Genomic DNA, 25,858 nt, shown 5'->3' with positions numbered 1-25,858 from the left:
CTTATGATAAGAATTTTGATTTATCGCCGTCACAACAGATTCCATAAAGTCTTACAATTTTCTCCACCTTTATTATAAATAAATAAATTTGAAAATATGATTAAATGTAGTTGTTGTCTGTAAGTTAGTGATAAAAGCTGCTTGTTTTTATGGCCGCTGCCCTAAAGAAGCACATTACTAATGTGCATGTTTTCAAGGGTAGTATTTGTGTTTTCTAGACTATGATTGCCCTGAAAAAGTAGTAATAAATGACTCCTATTGTCACTTTGATTGTTATTAAAACTGTGCCAAAAAAAATATGGTTATAAAACTTCAAGCCCATATCGCCCAGCCATACTTTCAATCAATAAAGTTTAATTTTTCAGCACATTTCAGCAACAAAGCAGGTCAAAGTGCTTCACATCATAGAAACAAGAACACAAAACGTCATAAAATACAGCATAGAGTCAACGATTGAGAAAACCGGAAGTCCAGGCTCAGATAACACTGGTCAACAGCCAAACAACGGTCTGTGGTTTTTCAACTGTTTTAGGGTAATTTTGATGTGGTGAATCAAAAAAATCACCTTGGTTTCGCTCAGTCAGGTCGACTTTCTGAACTCTGGATGCAACATGAGCATCAAAAAGCACGACTTGTTCTCACATATGGATCAGTTTCCTGATAATCTGGGATCAATGAGTGATGAGCAGCAGAAGAGATGAAAACGTAATGTTCAATTTACATGTACTTACCCTTATCAGTGTTTATTATTCAGTTTATAGAAATCCAAGTTTGTAACATTTAATTAATGAACTCCGTTAGAAAACATATTTTTTTCTCCTAAAACCTTTTGTGGATGAGAAACAGAAAGAGGGAAAAAACTGATAATGGCATCAATTTAGTCAGCAGATCAGATTTCTCTAAATCAAATTAGCATAAAAACCTGACCCGGTTGAGAAAATTGGATGTCATTTTTGGATTCAGCTGTGCAAAATGGTCCTAATTCAGTAGAAAAAACAAACAACTTCCAAAAAATATTGTTTGTAAACCAGTGTAATCTGAATGTGCAGTAAAAACAAAAAAATAGTTTTTGCTTCCTTATAACTAGTGATGCACCGATTTATCGGTCAGTCAATGCATCAACACCAATTTCCTTAATTGTGGGAGATTGTTGATCAGCCGATACTTGCATGAGAAGCCGATCTTATCGACCTCAAACGGTCTAGAAATCAACCACTGTCCTTTTCTGCTCTCCCATCAGAGAGGTTTGACTGACACATCCAAAAAAGTCATTAACAATAGACTTTCTTGCTATATTTAGCAACATGTCAGACAAAAAAAGAAAACTGCAATCGGTGCATCCCTACTTACAACAGAACCTCAAACTACCCCTACAACTGAAGAGAGCCAGAAGCCATCTATTTGAGACGTCACATGGAAATAATGATGTTCAGATTCTACATTTACAAAAAAACGAAGTGAAAAAACCTCAGCTTTCTCCATCTATGTGGCTCCTCAGATTCTCCTGCACCAAGTTCAAGGGTCCAACATTTAAAGGAGCGCGGTAAGTGCTGCTCTTCCCCTCTTGTTGTCTGAACTTAGGGCACATTTCGACATGGGCAAACAAACAGAGAAAGACAGCGGATGCCTCCAGGCGTTCGTTCACCTCTCGCTACCCTAACCCCACACAGACAAAACACGGCCCGGCCAACCAGGGCGTCTGCCTTTCGCTCGGTTTGTTTTTGTTGTTGTTTTTGTTCTTTTTTTTGGTCGGCCATATTGCAGAGATGAGGGAGAAGGTTCTGGTTTTAAATATGGGGAAAGCCTGATAATTCACTGTACCCAGTAACCTTCAGCTGCTGGTTACTGGGTAACTAATTGACCTGAAAGGAATAAAACTTACCACTTTGCTGCCTTAATGCTCTTAAAACCAAAATAATTCAATGTGTACAAGATTGTCTATCGTTTTTCACAAATACCACCTTAGCTCCATATTTTTTTGTACAAGACTTTGAGCAAAAACACAAAGTCTTACCAAGTATGCAGCTCTGAAAAAATTAAGAGACCATTTAAGAAGATCAGTTCATCCTATGAACTACCGACATGTCTCCAAAATTCAAAGCAAAATTTTAGTAGTTATTTGCAGAAAATGAGGGGGAAAAAAGATGCAGTGCTTTCAGACCTCAAATAACGCAAACAAGTTAATATTCATTTAGAAACAACAATAATGATGTTTTAACTCAAGAGTTCAGAAATCAATATTTGATGGAATAACCTGCAGGTTTTCAACAGAGTTCAGTGCAGTGGACTCTTAGTTTTTACAAAGCTGTATCTAGTTTCTAGTGCAAATATATTAGTACACTTGAATTAAAACAAAAACAACTTAATTAACTATTCAGCAGGATATGTAAGCTTGTTTAAAGTCAATTCATAAAGATACAGATACAAATTTGAAACAGGAAAAATATAAAGTTATAAGCATAAAATCAGTCAGTATAACTAGCACTTTTTAAAATCTATATTCAAGAATTACTGACTTAAACAAGCTTGTACTTCTTGTTGAAAAGTTACTTTTGAGTTAGTACATTTGAAATCAGACAAAACGAAGATATTTGCACTTGACAAAAATACTTGGTAGGATTTCGTGTTTTCGCAGAGCAACTCCTCCAAGCTGTTTCACATCCCAGAAATGGTTTGAGCCCTACTTTCTTTTCTGGACACAAAACTGAAAGTTAAACAGTTTTACAGCCTTATCCATCACTTAAAAGCTTCCATAAAAAACAGGAACAGCCTGTGTCACCGGGGAGAGGGTCCACACATGGTTTGTACATAAATCTAAAGCATCATAAAATCGACTGAATGTTTGTACACGAGGACGCAGAGATAGGGTTAACCTCGCCGCTGGAACAAGCCCATCTAACCGGTCAGAGAGTCTGAAAGCCTTAAGAAGCCTACCGACGCCGCTCTGAATGTAGGTTAATGATCTGATACCCAAGCACAGGACGTGAACAATGAAGCTTTTGCTGCTGATTATAGGTTAAAAGAAGAGGGAGGGAGTGAGCGAGGGATTAGAGCAAAGGTCAAAGCCGAGGCCTGGGTCCAGCTCCTGACTGGACCAATCACTGCCAATCTGTTGCGACTCATGAAATGTGAGAAATGCATAACAGGGGAGTGCTGAATTTTGTTACTCATGCAGTAATATCACTATAATAAATAAATGTTTTCTTTAACAGAGGAGATGTATTTCAGAGCCAGAAAACCTGAAAGATATCAAAAATATGAAACATTTTTGAAACTGAAGCATTTTGAGTCCAAGAAACTAAAACAGGAATTTACAACCGAACATGCTCAGGGCCGGACTTAGAAGAATGGGGGCCCGTGGGCTGGAAACTGTTTCGGTGCCCAGGTATGAACCGATGATGGTGGGGTTAATGTGTCCTTTGGCCAGCAGCTCCATGTTGTTCCAAAAAATAACAATAAAAGACTGACTTCATAATTTTCAAATACTTGAATGTTTATATTTATAAAATCCCAGGATATTATTACAACTCACCTGATATGGGCCTATGATTGACATAAAGAACAATGTTTGCAAAACTTGTATTTATTAAAGGGGCGGCATTGTATATTTTCCTGGCACATTGTGCCATTTTATATCATAATCAAGCAACCGTCACCTCCAGGTGTCATCAAAATGCTACAAATATCAAATATGACTTAAAAGAAACATTACTTTGTAATTTAATGCCTCTGTCTCTTTAAGAACTCCTGCTCTTTCTGAAACTTCGCCTTCAGGGATTCATGAGCTCAGCAGACACGCAGTTACACCAGGTGTTTGCCAATTGCTGCTGGCTAGTCCGAAGGAGCCGAGTGGTGGCGTTTTAGAAACTGCAGTTCAGAGGAGGAGCTGTGTCTCGAAGGCGGAGCTAGGTCCACCCAGGCGTTTTCCACAATTGAATGTTTGCTATGGAGATTAATGGATTTCTCAAACATGCATCAAAGAATCAAAACATCTTTAAGTATGTTTTTGATGAGGGAAGAACATTGTAACGCAATCCAAATCTTAAAAAAGCTGATTTTATATGACACTGCCCCTTTAAAAAAAATAATAAAAAATTTACTTTTAACTTCTGCTCTACTGTAGACACAAAGGCAAAAAGGTACTGAAGGGTGAATACAAATAACTTCTTGCTGCTGCTGCTTCATGAGCAACAGAGATACTAGAGGGTGAAGTAAGATGGCTTAGATCTGTGGTTTCAAAGTTTCTTTCTCACAATCCTCTATTTATGAAAACATGAAACCAACGTGTGAAGAGAGACAAAGACTCATGCAGTTCAAACAAAACATCCTTTTGAACTTTGTAAAGGACCATAGCAAAGGTCACATCTACTTATAAAGGCTTATGTGAAAGAGACGAGGAAGGAATTCCCCCAATGACTGACCATGACTAAGAGTTAGCTGGACATGGGGTTTTTCCAACAATTAACGTTTTAGCCCAACGTAAATTAAACTAATCAGTGCAGCCGTATTACAACATCCAGCTTGATTAAAAACCTCATACAGGTGGTTTGAACATTTGGTTAACAAGAAGGCCTGTCATGATAAGTTCTGCTGGACAATAAACTGTCCTAGAAATTATTCTGATAAACAATAATATTGTTGTTTTGAGACCATTTTCCAGGAATATAAAATAATGCTAAAACACATTCTCACAAATCAGTAAACTTTACATTCTATTGAAAATTAAACACTGGAACCAGAAGATGTTTTAAATATCCAACAAAAACTATAAATAAAATGAATTATGGAGACTCTAGATGAGACCAAAGCACCAGACTGAAGACTAATCATCCAATCTTTGTTACAGAGAGGAAAAACATGGAAATTATTGAGTTTGTTTTAATTTATCATGCGATCAATTGATTTATTGCAACAGACCTATTAACAATACAATTCAAAATTACTTTATTCATCCCAAAGGGAAATTACATGTTGGTGCAACTCCTATCAAAGGATCCATTCTGAATGCTGATGATGTCCAGTAGCAGTCAGTCTTACAACTCATCTGTAGAGGCCTCTGACTGTATGGCAGTTTCCGAACAGGTAAATATCTGATCAGGAGAGACGATTTTCCACAGTAACAAGTCCTGAAGGATGACAGTTGTGGCAAGTGCTGCTAATCCACCTCATTTGCTTTTGCCGCTCCATTTTTAATCCAGATTAGAAAGCTGAGAAGAGATAATTTGGACTTCCTCTACATCCGTAGAGCATCCGTTTCGGCTCCTCTGGGACTTTCATCATAGTTCAACTATAATTTGAGCTTTTAAGAAGCTAATCAGCTGTTCCCAGTTGTGAAAAAACACCTTGTTTCCGCATTGTAACAAGTGTCCAAAAGTAAAAAAATAAAAAATAAATAAAACAAAAAGCCTTCCAGCTGGACATCATCAAAACCAGTGGGAATAAATATTACAAACAACACTACCTTGTGGACAAAACTACACTCCAAAAAAAGGAAGAAATCAGATTGAAAGCGGATCCAACATGGCGCCACCAAGACCAACCTTCGAGAGAAGAATCTCGAGAAAATCAGATTAAAAACAAAGATTTGGAAACATGCCTGCTTTCCTTAAAAGTGCAGGAAAAAATAAAAGTCAAAGTCATGAAAAAAACCACAACAGATGTTTAATAAGCTAATTTATAGCTGCCAATAAACAACAGATCAAATTTCTCATTGGATGGTGGGAATCAAAGCCACTGAATAAATATGTTAGACATAAAACTACGTGCCATTCCGACATAATTAAATGATGATTTTGGTTTGATAGCCTCAAAATTGATGATTTGAATCAGGCATGTCCAAAGCGGCATCGAGTCCAGAACCTGGACTGCAGATCCAGAATGGTGCAAATCTGTCCTGCCGTTAACTGAACCTTTTTTAGGATGAAATGGAAAACGTTTGCTTTACACAAAGTGCTTTTATTTTATTAGTCCTGTTTCTGTGCTTTAGTTTTAATATCATGAAGCGACTTTTAGTTACAAACAGACTCCTTCATTAAACAAATGTTTTGAAAAAGTTCATTTTTTTATGCTGGTCATAGACTAAAAATACCTACACTACAAAAACCTAACAAGACAAATGTATTAGATCTCTCCTCAGACCCACAATGATTTATTTTCTAGGCTTTTTTTATTATTAAAAAAAAGATTTGCTGTCTAATTTATTGCTAAGGAAGTAAAAATAAGAAAATTCCAAGATGTTAATGTTTTTTTTTTTTTTTTGCATTAGCACCAACTTAAATAATTAAAATAGTATATCATCCAGTGATTAGGGAACATTACAAAAAATAAAACACTAAAACCAAATCTAAAAAAAACTTTTACTTTATTTGTAAAAACAAAAGATAATTTTAATTTTCCCAAATATTTTCTAAAACTTCATAAATTTTTATTTAATCTTGGCTCGTGGGATCGATCCATCTTCACACATCACATGCAAGTAATAAATTTGTTTTCTAGTTCATGGGTATTCCGCCCCGTTCTAATGCCACCCTGGGCAGCTGCCCACATCAAAAACTACAATTCTGTAACATTTACTACAATCATCCATGTTATCTGTTGTTTGAATGAGAAAGAAAAGCCTAAAAATTATCCAAAAATGAAACACATTTAGATGCCAACATGCCTTATACAACTTTGCTTTAAAAAGGGTGTGAAAACATGCACAGACATGTCTTCAGGAGCTTGAACATTATAACATAATGACAGCAAGCTGGCAGAAAGCAGCGAAATACAAGACCTGAAATAACCCTGGGTCAGAGTAATGTGCATCTCCTCCATCAACAGGCACATGTATAATTTTTTCCCACTGAGAGGAAATCTTATAAATCCAAAATAGGGCAGTAGGGTTCTCATCGTCAGACAGCATGGCCACAAACGGAGCCAATGTAAACAGGATGCTACTGCCTTCTTTGGCTTTAGTAAAGTGAAAGCCGCTCCAGACTGGAGAACGAACCAACACCCATCATTGTTTCTTTTTCCCCATCCTTATCCAACAGGCCCACAGTTCATTCATAAAAAGGAATCTCTTCAAAGCCTTTTAAAATAATAATGTTAAAAGATAGACCCAAACAAAGCTCTTCCAGTTCTTTTCGTCACCACGCTACGATAGCATGCTAGCAGGGAAGGTCACAAGTCGTCAAAGCGTCAGCCTGCAGAAGCGCATGGCCGTTGCACACCGAGATACTGAACTCAACACATTGAAAGCAACGTTCAGCCGCTGACAAAGGCCCCGCTGAACGCATTGCGTAATCTCAGGCTCCACCCGCCAACACACAAACTGGCTGGGCCTGCTGAAGGCGCAGTAAACAGTCTGGATCGGCTGGACGCTTGTTTATCTTAAACCAAAAAAAAAAACAGCACCTGTAACGTTTCAGCCTCAGCTGAAGTCAAAGTGAATTTATAAGCAGCTTGAAAGCAGAGGAAGCAGCTTGTTTTGTCAAAACAGACCAAATTAGAGCAACAGAAAAACCTTTAAAACTATTTCAGTTCAGCTAGTCTTATAAAAAAGGTATTAGTCAACACTTTACAACTCTGACGGTGAGAGCAGAAAACCGTTTCTGGGGTTTTCCCTCAAGATATGAGCCTGGCTTGATTGCTCAAAGCAATAAAAGAGGAACTGCGTTCGGAGTGTTGTCTCAGAGGAAGGACTTTCTTTTTCAAGTTTTACCCATTATTGGTAAAGAAATGTTGCAAGATGGCTTTAATTCAAAAGCCCTTTAAACCTCACACTCAGTCACTGCCAAACACTAATTCAGGACATTTTTTTTACTAAATATGATCAAGATTGTATTTGTTGCGCCATGTAGCGCAGCACATTACCACAAAAACATGCATCAATTACGATTAACACGCATTTCCCCGACTTCAATCTAATGGGATTAATCAACTAATTTAATAATCGATTAATCGTTAACAGGAGCATAGAGACTCCTGAATAGAACATCTGCTGAAAAAACACAATTAAAAACCATTTTAGATGCAAAACCATCTTCATCAGTAAATGTATTCAACCAAAGACTCACTTTACAACTGTGACCTTAAGCGGCAGTTTTAGTTTCACCTGGTTGAAACTGTAAAGAAATGTACAGTTTATCTGGCTGCATTTGCATCATGGCACCTTGGTCAATACCATTTCACTAAGAGGATTACTGAAAAAAAAAATCTGCCCTACATTATACTAATGTTAAGTGAAGTACAAAGGGCTTATTTAAGTATTTATTGATCTGCCAATGTTACTGCATTTCTGTAAAATATTTTTTGTTTTATTTAGAAAAGGTAATTGAATTATTTGCATTTTTACATATTTTTAACATTAAGGGATTAAATGAAAAATGTGCCATTTTTAAGTGATTAATCATCAGAATAAACTGGTAGAATAATCTTAGCTGCAGCCGTACTCCAATCACATTTTGCACAAGACTTTGCATCCCAGCCCATAAAATATACATTAACTGGATATTTAAGAGATTATTCAACTTGTTAAATATATTAATATATAAAATGTGACTGCTTGCCTTTGGGATATGATGTCCAACAAAATATTTTCATTTTTAATTGCTATACTCCTATTGCTCTTATTAATATCCTTTACTCTGTGACGTACATCATAGAAATGATTTTAAACCTGCCTAATAAGAAATAAAATCCAGAAGCAATTAAGCACAAACTTTTGGTGATGCCTTACTAAAATGACTTTCAAGACTCATTTCTTTTAGTTTCAGACATGCTTTTCTTTCTGTTTTCATCAACAAGCACAACCACTTTTTTAAGACTTTCTCTTCCAAGAATTTGCAGAGTGATTATAAAAATCAAGCAGTCATTTTCTAAGACATCTACGGCAAAGCAAACAACGGCAGTTTGTTTTCAAAGCAGATTTGAAATTCCTTCTCCTTTCTCGCTCAGGCGCATGTAAACACGCAGCTAATTGATTGCGTAACAGCTGTGTATTTCTGCACTTTGCAGAAACTGCAGAAACACATAAGCAGGGAAGCATGGCCGACTCTCTGATCCGTTTTATTGAAGCTGGACTCAGAATTACTCCCGCTGAGATGAGAACCAAACGTGCACGAGGAGAAAATGGTCTGAGCTTATCTGGCTGCATTTGCATCATAGCACCTTGGTCAATACCATCTCACTAAGAGGATTACACTCTGTCTGGACTCCAGAGGATATTGCATATGGAGGCCATGCTATATTCTGCAGCTGCACGTACAAAGTCCTGTATGGAAGCTGTTTATTTGCAGCCTGTTTATGTTAGATATAAAGGGCTATTAAAGTGTTTTAGATGCAAACCTCACAGATTTAGGTGTGAGCTCTGCCTCACTGCACCATTCTGAAGATTTTTCCTAAAGTGCACGTGCCACACTGACGCGACTGCAGATCTTCACTCATGTAATTTTCATGGTGCGACTGAAATTAGAGAGAAAAATGTGATTTTTTTTGGGAACTTGGTTCACTTGAGGCACTAGGATCAGAAATGTTCAAGATGGAATCCACTCCTTAACAAATGTCACATCAGTGACAATATGCCTGACTTGACTGACTTTCACTAGGGATGGACCAATCCACTTTTTCCACTTCCGATACCAATATCTGAGGTTTAGACATAGAAAAACAGTGCAGAACTGACATTTATTTTACATCTCTGCACCAGTACAATCACATTTAAATACTTGGATAAACATGCACAGACAACTTTCATTGTTCAGTCACATTATGAACAACAATTCTTAGATTCATAAAAAACAAACATCAACAATCAGGAGTTTAACAGCCATTGCAAAATTAGCAATAAAAACAAACAGGTCGATTTCATTGGTCAAACATGTAAAAATAAGCAGCAACAAACCTTCTTTCAAATGCTTCTGAAAGTGCATTTAATAATAATATAAAAAATAAAAAAATGGCGTCACTCAGAGCACAAATCAGAGAATTAGAGCAAATAGTTGTTTCAATTTCAGAATCGATACGAAATATTAATATCGGATCGATGAATCTCTACTCCAGACATTTTACTATTCATTTGTTGTTCCATATTTGACTTATTCAGAAGTTTGTTTGCGAAACAAGAAAGTTATGAGAATTTTATATGAGAACATACTAATAAATTGCTTATTCGATCAAATATCTTGAAATCAAATTAATTTTAATTTAAAAAATGCTACTAGTAATGTTTAAAGCCAGAAATAGATTATTGCTAATTAATTTACAAAGTTCTTTGTCTTTAACTCAAGTGGTACAAATAATTGTGGCATTTGAAGTGATACAGGAAGTACAATTTTAAAATTGTACCTCCTGCTGCCAGGAGCTACAGAAACTAAAATACTACGATCAAAGTTCACCAGGATGACTGCAGCAAAGCAGAGCAAGGCAAGCAAAACATTCAAGTAAAAATAAAAATCCACCAGTGTACTACATCATTTATCAAATTAATTTAACATAAGGAGACAGAAACTAGCTGGACTGAGATGTCCAGAAAGATTCAGGCGCAGATTATTTCTACTTTATAAACCATAAGTAATGTAAAGTAATGAAAAGTGAAAGTGACGAACAACAATTATTAGATTCATTAAACGCACAAACATCCACAGTATAGTCCGTACATCCACTGGTAAAACAACCAAACTGATGGTTAAAAATCAAGAATATTTTGCCTTTAAATAATATTTAAGATCTAAATAGAAAAATGTGCACAGGATTGAATAAGATCCATTGTTTTTTTATTATTTCACAAATTACCTTTTCCATTTTTATAAACTGGCTTGCAGATATTGATCCCGGACTGTGGAAGAAGTTGCTATATCCATCAATCAATAGTGGTAGTCTCTCGACTCACATGTGAGACAAATGCAGCGTTACAAAGGAAGTGTCCAAAGCCTCACAGCAGACTGAAGACATGTTACTTCCTGCAGAAATGCTAACGTCCAACAAAAGACACTGGAGTATTTTCAAAAAGCCTCCATGAATGTCTTTCTCTGACTCAGTAGAGACAGATTACACTCCTTTCAACCTCAATCATTTCTGTATTTTAAAAAAAAAAAAAATTAACGTTTAAGTGATTTTCAGTGACAATTGTGACAAAATGTGTTAAAAATCCAGCTGCATGTCTAAGCTTGTTGCAATAAATCAGTTAATAGTCCTGTTTTTTAAAGTCAGTTTTATTTACACATATTTTGAAGTTTTGGATATTTAAAAATATCTTCCAGTTCCAATGTTACATTTCAGTTTGAAATTAAAGTTAATCATCTTTGAGAATGTGTTCTTACATTATTATTCCACTGTCATTACATAAAAATGGTCTCAAAATTACAAAATTATTGTTTAGTGCAATAAACTATTTGCTGTCCAGAAAAATTTAACAGGATTAGAGTTCTGTAATTTGAATATAATGCATGCATGCAACAGATTGTAGCCAATTACAGACATCAGGCATTATTTGGCATTTAATAGTAAAATTATCCAAACACAGGCCTTCGTTTCATTGATGGGGTTTGAATATTCTGGACATGTGAGCATAAAAAAAATCGTCTTACTTGAAAATGGTCACAAACAACAATATTATTGTTTATCTCAATAACTTCTGGCAAAATTTATCATGCATCAAATTTTGCTATTATGACAGGGCAATGTACACCCCAAAATAATAGTCATTAGAATTTAACGTTTATTGAACTTTGGTTATTGTCATTTCATTATTATGCTGTTATTACCATTATATTGCTATATTTGTTGGTCTCAAAACAACAATGTTATCGTTTATCGCAACAACTTATGGAAAAATTTATGGTCCAGAAAAATTTGGTACTGTGACAAGCCTACTTGTCAATATAATATCCAGTCAAATTGTAATCACATTCTAATATAAATACATGTGTGCTGTATTTCAATAGCCAAGGAGTGCATGGATGCAATATTTGGTTGGTGAATAAATTTCCAAGCAACATTTATGCAAAACCAACAAGCTAATATTTGTTTTTACTTGTTTCTCTGCCACTCTTGATGTTGATGTTTACTGGCTGATATGGAAGAACTTACAAGGACTGGTGGAAAAGTGCAGTTAAAGATATCGTCATCAATGTGTTCAGGAGCAGCATCACAAAGACACGTTTTACTGATACTGTGCAGCCGCGCTTGTCACCACGCTCTAAAACTGGGTTCCCACTGTGATTACCCATCTACGGAAACATCAGAAAATCTCTGGACAGAAACCTCAATCTGCAATTTATTTTGATGGATCAGATGCAGTTTTGTGCTCTTATGACCAAGATAACGCAACCAATCAGAGGGAGAGGTTGTCTGGGAAAATCATGCAGTGTGGGCGCTGCCTTAGCAGACATCTGATTACTGCACGCTGACTAAAACATGAGCATTGATGGGCCCGATTGATCACTGATGGAGTGATATTCCAGTCTCCTCAGTGACATGTTCAAGTCTCCATGCTTTTTCAAATCAACCAGCTTACAAAAACACCAGTCCAACATGCTGAGCTTTAACTTTAACAGGTGAATGCATCCAAGTATTATTGTTCCATCTACCCAGTGTTTACTTCTCATACTGTTCCAATCAAACTGATTGGAAACCAGACCAGACCCATTTTAGTGGTTTTTGCAGTTGCTTTATTTATTTTGTACATCTAATATGTCTTCCAGTTCCAGTATTAAATGTTCAGTAGAATTTAAAGTTTATTGATGTCTGAAAATGTGTTCTTGCATTACTATGTGATTGTTACCATTATATTGCTTGAAAATGGTCTTGAATAGTAATATTAATATTTCTGGGACAACATATCATTCAACAAAATTTGTTATTGTGACAGGCCTATGAAACCTACTTACACAGTATCATTTCTGCTTAAAATCATACTATTGGGTCGACAAAGATAAAAACTATCATAAAAGCTTAAAGAAAAAAAAAAAATTTCTTCTTTGTGTTGAACGAACGGTTTCCAGCTCTGAAGTGATATTTAAATTAGTAAATGCAATATATTTTTGAAAAACAGCATTGTTTTTAAAGATATGCATCTCTGGTTTCTGTTTTTCTGACCTGCTGGTTCTGATTTTGACTACTTTCCCAACAGTTATACCCAATGGAGAAATAGGCTAAAGATATTGTAGATTTGAATTAGAAATATCAGACATTATTCGGCATTACAACCTGAAAGTCTGCGATCACAGGAATGTGTTTCATTGATGGAGGTTTGACCATATTGGACATCCGAGTACAAAACAGCAACTTGAAAATGGTCTCAAAAACAACATTATTGTTTATCGCAAAAAATTCTGGAACAATTTATCATCCAGTAAAATTTGTTATCATGATCTGATCACCAATCAGAGAAAAATCAGGGGAAAACTGGCTGAACCCAATCTCTGGAGCAGAAACAACAAACATTATCAGCCATCATCGTTACAATGTGACCTCCGAGTCTCAGTTTGAACTATAAAGCAACGCTGAGGCATCTTATCACCAACCTTCCTGAAGCGCGCACACACGCACGCACGCACGCACACACACACACACACACACACACACACACACACACACACACACACACACACACCGTTTGCACGAGACATCTGGATCCGACGTGTTCGAGCTACACCGTTTTAATTACAACATTCATCACGGTGCCTGCACAGTCGGAGGAGTCAATAAATCGTGCGCCGCTCACGGTCAGCGGATAAGGTACAAGAAGGACTGGTTTAGACGGTGCATTTTAAAATCTCACAGGCCTCACAGTCACGTAACAACACGCAGCTGGTTTTAATCGAAAACTGACACAAAAGTTCCAACTTCCAGCCGACCCAAATGACCCCGAGCGCCGAGGCAAGAGAGAGCCGCTCTGGTTTATGGACCGCTGGGCCTCGGCACTGAATCTGCCAGGCCCAAAGCCACCAGAGGCGATAAGTACCGTAAAAAAGAAGAAAGTGGAGGCGTTTCAACACTGTGTGAGTTTACAGCGTGTCCGAAAGAATGCGGTAACAGGAGTCCAAAGGGGAGGTTTTGAAATAAACAACCGATGCAGCACAAAATTTAACAAAGTACCACTTAAATTCTTAAAAACCGAAATTTAAACTGAAATACAGATCAGAGGTGTATTTCTGTTTATGTATACATTACTGTTTTCCCTATGGTCCTCAAGTTGCTTAACAGCATTTTACATCCATTGTACTTGTGTTATTATGACTACTGGCTGCAACTCATCCCTCCCTGCTTACGAGTATTTCAAGTTCAAATCATAATCGTTATTGCAGTATTAATATTTGGTTAGGTGTTGCATTTAATGTACCATTCTTTCAAAGTCTATTTGGCCAAATACACCTAAAATTACTTATACCCTGGCAGATTTAGCAACATATTTCTCTTGGCTGGAAGTAATATTATTGTTATGGTGCGACTTGAACCCGATTAGGGTGATGGCACAGAGGCCTTCCAAAATACCAGTGGAGGATAAGGAAATTATTTATAATTAACAGAGAGATTGTTGTTTATCAATGAAATCCATGCTAATTTATAACAAACTGATGTTATGTACTGCTTAAAATCATAACTCAATCATTTTGTCTTGGTTTTAATTACTGGTAAGTTGTTTTAATACAACTCCTCTGACAAAGTCTCGATATAAAAATAATTACCACCAACGCATATTGATATTGGAAACAATATTTTCAATGCTGTTCTTAAATTATGGAGGCTCTTAAATAAATATCAGAATCAGGAAAAAAAAGATTTCAAATAGACAAATTTTTTTTTAAAATGTAAAAATTAAATTGATAAAAAGTCCCAATCACCTACTACTTAAAGGGAAAGTGCTTAAAGAAATTAACTATGAGCACAAATGGATGTGCTGTAAGTTTCATTCTACCAATAATAATAATCGAGAATTGTGGGACTGATTGCAGGAGTTTTCGCTCACTGGCGTGCAACCAGCAACGTTTTGTCTCCTCATCCAGCGGTACAGAAATCTTAGACTGCAACACACCCCTGAAATGTATATTTTATGAAGCGGATAAACTGGTACATCAACAAAAGCCTGAAAATCCCACCACACAACAATGCAATCAGATCGTCATCAACACATTTTGTACAAACAGTCCTTTCATCTGAAGCGCCATTATCCTTATATGAGAATAATGGGACCCATTCATAAGAATCTGTCAATGGTGTCTAAACAAAGTGCTTATTAGAACCGTTCTTTAATGTGCCTAAGCATTTTGAAAAGAATCAGGCTTTGATTTAGTAAATACACTATGAGCTGGTTATTATAAACACATTAAAATAATTACATCCAAAGCAGCACAATGGTATTTGTTACTTTGCTATGGATTAATAAGGTGAAAAACCAAATATGATCAACATGTCTGTATTACTCTTGGTATTAACTATCAATTAGATTCACTAGTCCAAATTCTCCAGCTTAGTTAGTTAGGAAGATTAAATAATCCCAGTTAAATCTGGGATTTATTAGCAAAATTAGGAGATGCACTTTAATTCTAAAACCCAACACCACCACCGAGGTAAAGTTAACTCTCGTCACTTAAAATAATTAAATCCTAGAGCAGAAATGGACAAAATGAGGCTTGGAAACTATGAAAAGATTTCTTTGCTTTTGCATATTGTCAACATGTTTTGATTCTGTATATGTAAATGGTATCATATCACCTACTACATTACAGTGGGAAAAAAAAGATTTACATGCCACATCTACATCTGATTACTGCCAAAAACTCGAATAAAAGCTTTCTGACGACATGAAGTAGGCGAAAAGCTCAACAAATAAACCCAATGTAGAGAAAGTCACAGTCGTGCTTCACAGAAGAAGACAATCTACGAAAAATACTCTAAGAGAGAATTGATGATTCATCCAGGAGGTCACAAAAAACCAGAACATCTAATCCAGGGGTGTCAAACTCCAGTCCTCCCGGGCCGCTGTCCTGCAGTTTTTAGATGTGCCACAGGTACAAAACACTGGAATGAAATGACTTAATTACCTCCTTCTTGTGTAGATCAGTTCTCCAGAGCCTTGCTAATGACCTAATTATTCTATTCAGGTGTGGTGCTGCACAGGCACATCTAAAAGTTGCAGGGCAGTGGCCCGGGAGTACTGGAGTTTGACACCTGTGATCTAATCAGACCTCAATAGCCCAAGTCAAGGTCTGAGTTTATGAGTCAACAACGAGAAAGAGACTGGGTCAAATCTGGCATCCAGGGAGGTTCATGGACAAACCCATTACTGATAAAAATCAAAATGTGTCTTTATGACATCTTGGGAGGATAAAAGCAGAACTTTTGGAAGGTGTCTTGTTACATCTGGTTTAAAAAAAAGGCTAAAACTGATTTAGGACAATCAATTAATGTGACGGTGTTGGGCTGTTCGCTCCAAAACCTGGAAGACAGAAGCATAAGTTCTGCTCTGCTTTAGGAAATCCTGGAGTGGAGTGTCTGGTTTTTAACCTTAAGCTGAACAGCGCTTGGTTTATACAGCCGGATAACATTCTAAAATACACAAGCAAATCCAGCTCTGAATGAGTCAAACAAAACCAAATAAACAATGCAAAGGTTAGGGATTGGCCTACTCAAAGTCTGGACTTAAGAAGTTGTAGGATGATCTGAAAAAGATAGCTAGCTATCAGAAACCCTTCAGTAGTAGTTAATTAAAACAATTCAGCAAAGAAGATTGTGCCAAAATTGCTCCACAGCGATATAAAATGCACCCCAATTACTACAAAGTTATCAGGTGTAGAAAAAAAATATTTAAATTAAATCAAGTTGGTGTTGATAGATTTTTTCCCCATTAATACATTTTGTATTTACACTGTTTATATCTTGATATAGGAGTGTCCTTTTTGAGCATAAATGTTTTATAATCCTTCGTAAATGTTGTGGTAATACCTGAATTAAAGCTTTTAATCATTAAAGTCTCCAGATGCATCAGTCAAGCTTCGAAGGACAGATAACTTCTGGTTTTCTTAGAGGTTTGACCAGTCAGTCCAGATTTTCTTTTTAACAACTTCGACCCATATAAACACGCTCATTTTAATTTAACTACTACATGAAACAAACACTGACATTAAAAATATGCTGAAGGCTCTGAGGTGCATGTGGTTGTTTGGAGCCGAAAAGATAAGAAGGAATTATAATTGGCATTTAACTTAATTTTAAGCATATATCACTGACCTTTATCGGAGTTTTTGTAAGCATAAAAAAGGTGATTGTTTATGCATTTACAAACCAAAGATGAGGGAGTTCACAGGTTTCTTTTTGATTAAAAAAAAATCCCGGTTTTCAATTAATAACCTGCCGATCAAGGGCAAAAAACCTAATAATTGAATGGTGCGTCACTATTACAGACTACAGTGGAAATCAAGTCCTTGTATTTCTAAGACAATGAAATGAACAAGTACCCTCATTCATGCAGCTGCATCTGCAGTCATCTTTGTCTATGCTTCCTTTGGTTTACACAAAACCTTATATTATTGTTCATTTTTTAAAATACTTTGGAGAAAAATTATAATTCTGTGCATTTTATGATGTTATTTTGCATTTGGCTTGACTTTTAAGGTAATTGTATTTACGTTTTTATATGCAAGTACAATTTGAAAGCTTTATGAAATTCTGTGTCACACAATAGATGTTTACCATCTATTGGTAAACATAGATGTTTACCATAGATGTTTAGAAGGCAGACGACATAGCTTGTCGTCTGCCTTCAGATTGCTCGTCATCTAAAAAACAGACAGCTTTTGTATGAGGCAAACACACCCCCCAAGATGTCAGAGTCACCGGCTTGGAGGATCGGGCTCCTAATTACTTCAATGAAGCAAGTTCCTTGTGTGTGTGCGTATTAATAAATCCTAATTACATTGTACACTAGACCTGGTGGTGATTATCTCTAAAAACCAGCGCTGATTGTAAATAAACGGCGGCGAGATCACTGCAGACAACACCACCCACTTCAGGGGAACATTTATGCCGCTCTCGCTTTCTTCCAATACACCGAAACCAATGTAAGAAACCGCTAAATTCACCAATCTAACCTTTTTTTGCTTATAACATGCAATGGATAATAATAATAATACATTTACCCTAGTTAAGTTTACATTTGAATATTTAGATGATTGCTAACCGCTGCCAGTGAGGTGAAAAAAAGAACAAAAAACGAAAAACAAGCGAGAACATGTAATATTTCAAACACAGACACCCTACCCTGTTCGAGACAAAAGCCCACTGCAGCCCCTTTCGCTGCCCTTGCACAGTTCCCCCTCCCCAGCGTTTCCAGCCCGTCACTGCCTCGCTGACTGACTGGGTCTAACCCAGCTGCTTCGCTCCGACATTTTCCTATCTGCTCCCTGAACCCTCGCTTCAAACACAACGCTTCACTGGTACATGAGCGAATCCTAAAATGTGTTTCGGGCTGTTTAGGTGTCATAAACTACTTCAATGTGTGTAAGGCACGTGGAGTACAACTATACCGAGCCCACGCAAACACTTAAACGTTCATTTTCGCACGCAGTTTACGTCAAGTTAGCTCTTACATTAGCCTGCTCGCTGTAAACGTAGCCAGACGGCTAACAAGGATTTCTAACCCAAACAATCAAGAACAGTTTTGCGCTTACCTTCAAACCGGGTCACACGCTCCTACCAACTCATTCGCGTCCTGATTTAACTTAGTGATGCGCGATTTTAACAGTTATTTTCTAAATCTTGTACGTTAACCGTAGCCTACGGCTGTGTGACGTTCATCGCTGCTTTTGAAAACATCGCAGCCGTTCGTCTGTCGTCCGCTCCGAGAAAAGCCTAGCAAAACATGCAAGACATGCTCTCATTGGTCGAGTTAAGTCACGTGCCACCCCGAGCCCCCACCGAGCTTATAAGGTCTCCGTCTGCCGGAGAGACTAGATGGGTATGTGTCAAACGATTTAAGTGATATTTTGTGGAAGCTGTGAGTAACTCCGCACTTTCTAATGCTTGCAGTGTTATTTGTGCTTTCGCGTTTCGCGATTTAGCGGCATGTTAAACGCCTTCATGTGGATTTTAAACGTGGTAAATCGGACTAAAGGGGAAGGAGAGGGAGAAAACAGGAATGGCCGCTTGACGTCATCTTTTCCGCTGCGGTCAGTAGGAACTTTCTCGAAAGATGACGGCTTGAGCTAAACAGTGGATACATTTATTCATGTTGACGTTTGCTGCTTTTATTTTTAGGCCTAGTACCGATAACTAAGTAGTTGGCATTAGTTGTCATTTGATGCCCGCCATTTCTTTGTGTGAATGAGTCAGCTTTGAACTGGTTGCGCAGTGGCATTTGCATCAGGGCGGACATGGCGCGCATGCGTCACGGCGCATAATGTTGCAGACCAGAAAGTGGGGGGAGGGGCGCAGACTAGACACGAAAACGCCACCGGGACGGGATGGAGACCAAGCAGCAGCAGAAAATAAGCAATAAGGGGGGGTAAAATATGATATTGAAGCTGAATTGAATTAAACATAGATTGTGGTGTTTAATACCAAACAATATTTTTTTAAAAAGAGTGAATTTCTTAAATGTGATTGTGATGTCAACACAGTTCCTGTTCAATTATCAAATTTTCTTAGACAAGTCCTGTTACTTTGGCTCTATGATATGGAATAGCAAATATGTTAAAAATAAAAGATGTTTTAGGAGAAATGGATTCTAAATATTTATGAATCCTAACTAGTGGATGAAAAATGTCTTCTGACATTTACTGTATTTTTGAGGATTATATATATATATATATATATATATATATATATATATATATAAACCTGTATTTGTGGGAGAATAAATTATATTTTTTGTACTGAAATTGAACACAATTCAACTAATTGTGAAATGTAAAATAACATTACAACATAAAGGTTTTATACTTTTAGATTTTATTAGATTTAGAAATCTTTACATTTATAAATGTAAGTGGTGAAAAACTGAAAGCCTTATAACTTGATTTCAATGCCTGTAAATGTTTTGTTTAAAACAATGTACCCCTCTGTTCTTATGCTTTAACTTTGTAATTTTTCTCATTTTCATAAATCATTGTGCTTTATTATGTCATATTATTAAATGTACAGATACCAATATTGAAAATAAAGTTGATAAAAAGCCGTTTTAAAGCTCAATCCTGTTTGTCTTTTTTAGATACCATAATCCTTAAATATTTTAGTATTTGCTATCAAAATCTAAACATACATACAAGCATAAAATTAAAATGTAAGGTATTTATAAGGATATTACATGGAAATAAATGTATTTTAAGGGCTAATCAGACACACTATCAGCTGCATTTAAGTTATTGTAAGCCACAGATGATTAATGTTTGAAATAAAGCAAAATGCCAATACGATTTAGTGAGAAGGTTAAGACATAAAAGTGCTAAAAATAACAGCCACCCCGAAGGTCAAGTCTTACTTTCCACTCGTTTCCTCTGAACTACTTTGTGATTAGTTTCTGTCTCCACCAGGTGTTTTTCAGTTGTAGATGAATGAATCATCACTACAGCTCTGTGTCAAACAAAACTAGAAATGTCACAGTAAAATATACAATCAGCAGATTCCCACTTATTAAATGTGTACAACACAAATACACAAATACAAATACCACATTTGGTATTTAAAAAAAGGACTAAAAATGTACTTCATTTTCAATTTAATCAAAACTAAAAAAAAAAAAAAAACCTATGCCACATTTTTCCCTAAAAATAAATTGGAATAGTCAAACCTTTAAAAAGAAAATCACAAATCTGCGCTGGCAGAGGAAATATACATCTGTGCCATCGTATAGAAACTAAAAACCTTTATCTGTGACATTATTCCTGACGGCTCTAAATCAGGTCGGCCATTTTCAGTTTTGTCTGAATAAAATCTGGATTCAGATGAACGTGTGAATTCAAGGATAAGTGTGGCTCATGTTTTGTTTACTTAAGTAAGAATCTGTATTAAAGTAACAGAGTTGAAGGTAAAAAATAATACAATAAAACAAAATTAGGGGTCATATTTAGGTAAGAAAATACAACTATTGCCTTATTTTAAGGGTAAAATTCTAGGATATGTAACATCAATCAAAATACATGAAAAACCTATGTTATATATATGCTACACAAAAATAGGTGGCTTCATTAAAAAATAAAATAAAACTGAGGCACAATCTCTTTAAAAATGTGTTAATACCTCTATTCAGTGAGAAGGTGACATTAATTTGGAATATTGTCACTTTAAGAACATATTACAAACTTTCCTGCTTGTTTTTCCTTTTCAAAGTATTTAGAAATTTAGGATAAACGCAACTGCAGGTCTTTTTAGTAAAACAAAATTTGCTCTGGCAATTAAAGCATGTGCTCACCTATAAAATCAGGTGATTTTTGGTATACAAGTAACTAAAGATTAACAGACTAGACATTTAAAAATATATATCTTTAGTCAAATTAGAAATGGTTTAAAAACTCCAATATTGAGCCCCAATTATATAACCGACAGAAATAAGAAATTAAACATCCACTGGCAACAGTAGATTCTTTAAGAAATTATTAATATTTGTAAATGTCTTGTATTTCATAAATGCAGAATATCCATGAGAATAATTAAACTAAAAACCTCCAGTTTAGTAGAAAGTACTCAATATTAACCAGATTTATTTGATGTATTTTTAATACATTTTACACTAATTTTGTACAACTAAGTAAAAAAAAAAGGAATAATATGGCTTCCTATTAGGTGTAAAAATGGCTATAAATATGTAGTAGTTTATCATTAAGACATACTGAGTAAATGTAAGAACCAAGCTTGGACCTAAACAGGTATATGAACATTTTATTTACACAATATGCTTTGAATTAAACATGACGGCAACTTCCTCTCAGAGTACCATTATTAACATCTACAGGTCTGCTCTCACACCGAATCCCGGTCCTGGAGGCGGTTCTGTCAGGGAGGTCAATCCGTCTGCCGGTTCACAAGAGAAACGGCCACTCCTACAAAACAATAGAAACAAAACAGGAAGGCGTGAAAGATGGAAAAACAGACATTATCAATCTGATGTTGGCTGTGCGTACCTTGGTCCAGGTGGTGGGACTCGTCCGGCCTTCAGTTCGTCGATAATTTGCTCGATATCTTTTGGTGTGAGGTCCTCCTGAGGGAGAAATAAACTGTTTAGTGATCGGGATTCAGAGTTTGGAATAAGACTGCTTTCAGTTTTTTTTTTTATATATATATATTTAAAAATACAGTCAGTTAAAGGCTAGAAGCAGTAGATGCCATTTTCAACTGACATCCTCAAAACCACAAAATATTATTAAAAATAATAAATATTATTAAAAATAGTAACATTTACTGATTGGTTATATTATTGTGAATTATTATATTATTTAATTTCTCTTTGGGGGTTTTTGGATTTGAAATATTATGGAAGATGCTTTTTTTCTTGCGATATAGGAAAGGACCAACATTTAGATGTTTTTGTTTTCTGACACAGAAGTAGGGCTGGACGATATGGCTGAAAAATCACATCACAATATAATAATAATCATAATCATGATGATAATACATTTTATTTGTATAGCGCTTTTCTAAACACTCAGGACTCAAGTAAAAGTGTTTCATATAATTCAATATCAATAATTACTGGTTAGTTTTTTGTTTAAATATTTTAAATGTTACCAAACTGATGGCATGACCTTTCCTGTTTTATCCAGTTTTCACTCTGCTGCCGTTTATTATTTTTAAGCAGTTATGAGGCATAGTGGCAAACTCTGAAACTGCTGCTGCATCAGTTATTGGGCAGTTTGTTGCCAGGTAACCAAAGAGTGAGTGAGTTGCTAGGCAACCAAAGAGTGAGTGAGCTAGTTGATCCTACTCAGTTGCTTAGCTGGCTTGGAGAGGCTAAAGCCTTCCCTCTGCCTACATCTCCCAGAATGCAGTTTGATCAGTGAATAATCTTTATTCTATCAGATGTATCATCTACTGATATTGAACAATATATGTTATTGATTTATTGTCCAGCCGTACCCTGTAATATATATTGCGATATGAAAAAAATCATATCCAGGTTATGCTGCCATCTTGTTGGCAATTAATCTCCTTTTGTGTATTTGAGAGTTATTCTCTGCGATTTGGATGTATTTACTATATACCGTACAGCCCTAATAGACTTCAAGGGTGCATTCACACCAGCCATGTTTAGTTTGCTTTAATTGAACTCCAGTTCATTTGTATACAAAATTTGGTTCATTTGGGGAACTCTGGTCCGCCTACAAACCTAGGTCTGTAGTTGAAGTGAACACCAAGCGAACCAGAGACCACTCTTAAAGCAGGAAATGCACTAAAGAGCAAGGCATTATGGGTAAATACAACCAAAATAAGCATGTGAATCTAGAGCTGGTGGGAGAAAAGGCTCGTGTTTTTTTTTTACCAACACAAAACAGAAATCCTGCAATCACTAAAATCTGACACTACTCAATTTTTGTTTACACTTCATGAAGAAGGAAGATGCACTCATGTCTTCTTCTACGCCATCCTCAATGACGTAAAAACATTTTTGGTTGAGGCAAAATTGGTTGATCCAATATTATTTCCAAGGACAGTTAATTGTTTGCTTGCATCCAACGTTGACTAAAACTTGCGTTACATAAAAAGATCGCTTTTAATTTCTGAGACTTTTTACTTTTTTTGGCTCAAACTCTCTAGTTAACTTTAAGTTTACAGCTCCTTTTCCTACTGGCAAATAACAGCTGAATTATTTAGAAAACACGGTCCGAGTAAACTGTAGCACACCTGAACTCGACTCGGTGAAGCAGTGCTGATAGATGCAGTCTCTGCAGGCGTTCCTGACCAACTTACTCCAGGTTTTAATCTAATTTCGTTAATTTTGTTAAGAGCGCCATCTGCGTGGAGCAGTCGATCACTCACATAATAGTTGTCATTTATCTGGACCATTGGGGCGTTCACACAGGCGCCCAGGCATTCCACCTCTAACAGAGTGAACATCTTGTCTGCAGTGGTTTCTCCAACCTTGATACCTGTGGAGAACATAAGGAGAGAAACATGAACTGATGCAGCAACATTTGACAGTAAAGTATTAAACATCTCCTTGACTGCAAGTAAAAAAATCTTGGTGTTGCCTTGTAAATGTCTGTATCTCTATATTGGTGTTGATACTGGGGAACTATTATGAAAATTTCACTTTTTCAACACTTTTATACTCCCATTTGGGTCTCTGCTGCTTCTAAAAGCAGCCCTGTCGCTTAATAATAATTTAAAAAATAAAAGCCTTTTTTTTGGCAATAAATTGATACTTTTTGGTGTCTGAAAAACGTGCCATTTCAAAAACCACCAAATTAAGGATTCAAGGATTTTTTTTTATTGTCATACCACCTTTGCATGTTTGAGGTACAAAACTCGGACTCAGGTCCCCGATTGATAAATTAACAAATAAAGTAATTTATGTGACATATAGGTATGTAATTTAAAAAGTGTGTGTGTAAATAATTCACCAAATGAAGCCGAATTAGGTGTCACATTCTACAGGCATTGTGCGGTTACTTAGCAACCAACGCAAAGCTCCAGCACATGTGATGAGCTGGTGTTATTGCAGTACAATGGATGCTGGAAAAGACAAGTCTTTTGTTGTCGACTTCCCATCCAGAAACCACTTGCTGCGGTCTTGTTGGTTGTGCAGGAGTCTCTACTCACGCTTTTCAAGGAAGAGCGGTTGGATAATTGTCCATCTGTTTGCAGCCATTTTCATGTGCGAGTGTAAATGTTGAGTTGGGGGCGTGGCCAGCAGCAGATCATTAGGATATAAGTGACAAGACGCCCAGAGCAGCTCAGACTAAAATCATTATCCAAGAATGATTTTGTGCAAAAAATACATAATGAACATGTTTTGTATCGCCCACAGACCTATCCTAACCTGTAGTAAAACAGGTCACCTTTAATACTGTTTAAACCTGTATGTTTGTACTCACTGTTTATTCAGTTTATAAGTGATTAAAAACTTCTGCAGTCACCTGCGTTCTCATGTCTTTATTGGTTTGTTTCTCAGCCTTAAAATGTAAAATCCCTCTCTTACCCAGCTTGTTCTGGATGGCCTCCAGGATGCTGTCGGAGTTGCAGAGCATGCAGGGGGTTGTTGTGCAGATCTGAATGAAGTATTTTCCCACAGGTTTACGCAGAAACATGGTATAAAACGTCGCAACTTCATACACTCGCATCGGAGCGACGTCCAGCACCTCAGCCACCTGAAAAAAAATAAAAATAATAATAATAATTACAAACGTCCATAAAGAACCACTATTCAATTTCTATTTTTAGGCTCTAAAATAAATTTTGTGCAAATGTTTGCATTGTGGAGCATCTTTATTTAGAAGCAGTTGGTAGTTTAACATTTTTAGCTTAAAATATTTTGAGAGCCATTGTAGGAAGTCCAATAACTGGGTTTGCAACTAAAGATTATTTGGAAATTATTGATTAATCAATTATTCTAATATTTAACCAAATATAAAAGTGGCACATTCTGCAGATTTTTAATCTAAGCCTGTTTTCATACAATATTAGAAATATCATAAAAGATGCTAATAAACTAAACTGAATTATAAGAAAAACATGCCATTCCTTTGTAGCAAAACAAAACAGTCATTTTGATCCTCAGCCCAGACAAATAAAAATCATTTAGAGCCACAAAAGTTACATGACCTTTTGAGAAAAAGAAAGCCTGTCATTTCTGAGAAATATCTATGGTAGGTATTCTGTTCTCCTGAAAGAGCCACCATTTTATTACCATTTTTAGTTTTTAAAACAAGGAGAAAAAAAGAAA

General features: G+C 36.2%; 2 protein-coding genes across 3 annotated transcripts in view; both read right to left on the bottom strand.

The window, feature by feature from the left end:
• The window catches only part of ankrd12 (ankyrin repeat domain 12), a 50,630-nt gene extending 31,783 nt beyond the window's left edge, over window positions 1-18,847 (bottom strand). For both annotated transcript variants that reach the window (XM_015049083.1, XM_015049084.1), the window contains exon 1: window positions 18,654-18,847. The gene's annotated coding sequence lies outside the window, so the exon portion shown is untranslated. The remainder of the gene's footprint in view (window positions 1-18,653) is intronic.
• Window positions 18,848-21,838: 2,991 nt separating this feature from the next.
• The window catches only part of ndufv2 (NADH:ubiquinone oxidoreductase core subunit V2), a 12,930-nt gene continuing 8,910 nt past the window's right edge, over window positions 21,839-25,858 (bottom strand). The window contains exons 5-8 of the mRNA XM_015049086.1: window positions 25,115-25,283; window positions 23,953-24,062; window positions 22,101-22,177; window positions 21,839-22,019 (exon numbers count right to left, since the gene is read on the bottom strand). Of these exons, the coding sequence (XP_014904572.1) occupies window positions 21,926-22,019; window positions 22,101-22,177; window positions 23,953-24,062; window positions 25,115-25,283 (450 nt within the window). The 3' untranslated portion in view covers window positions 21,839-21,925. The remainder of the gene's footprint in view (window positions 22,020-22,100; window positions 22,178-23,952; window positions 24,063-25,114; window positions 25,284-25,858) is intronic.

Source organism: Poecilia latipinna, unplaced genomic scaffold (genome assembly GCF_001443285.1).
Source record: "Poecilia latipinna isolate Pla-1442-1.1 unplaced genomic scaffold, P_latipinna-1.0 Scaffold925, whole genome shotgun sequence".
Classification (NCBI taxonomy): Eukaryota; Metazoa; Chordata; class Actinopteri; order Cyprinodontiformes; family Poeciliidae; genus Poecilia; species Poecilia latipinna.
The sequence above is the reverse complement of the archived record's forward strand: the minus strand, read 5'-3'. Positions and strand labels throughout refer to the sequence as shown.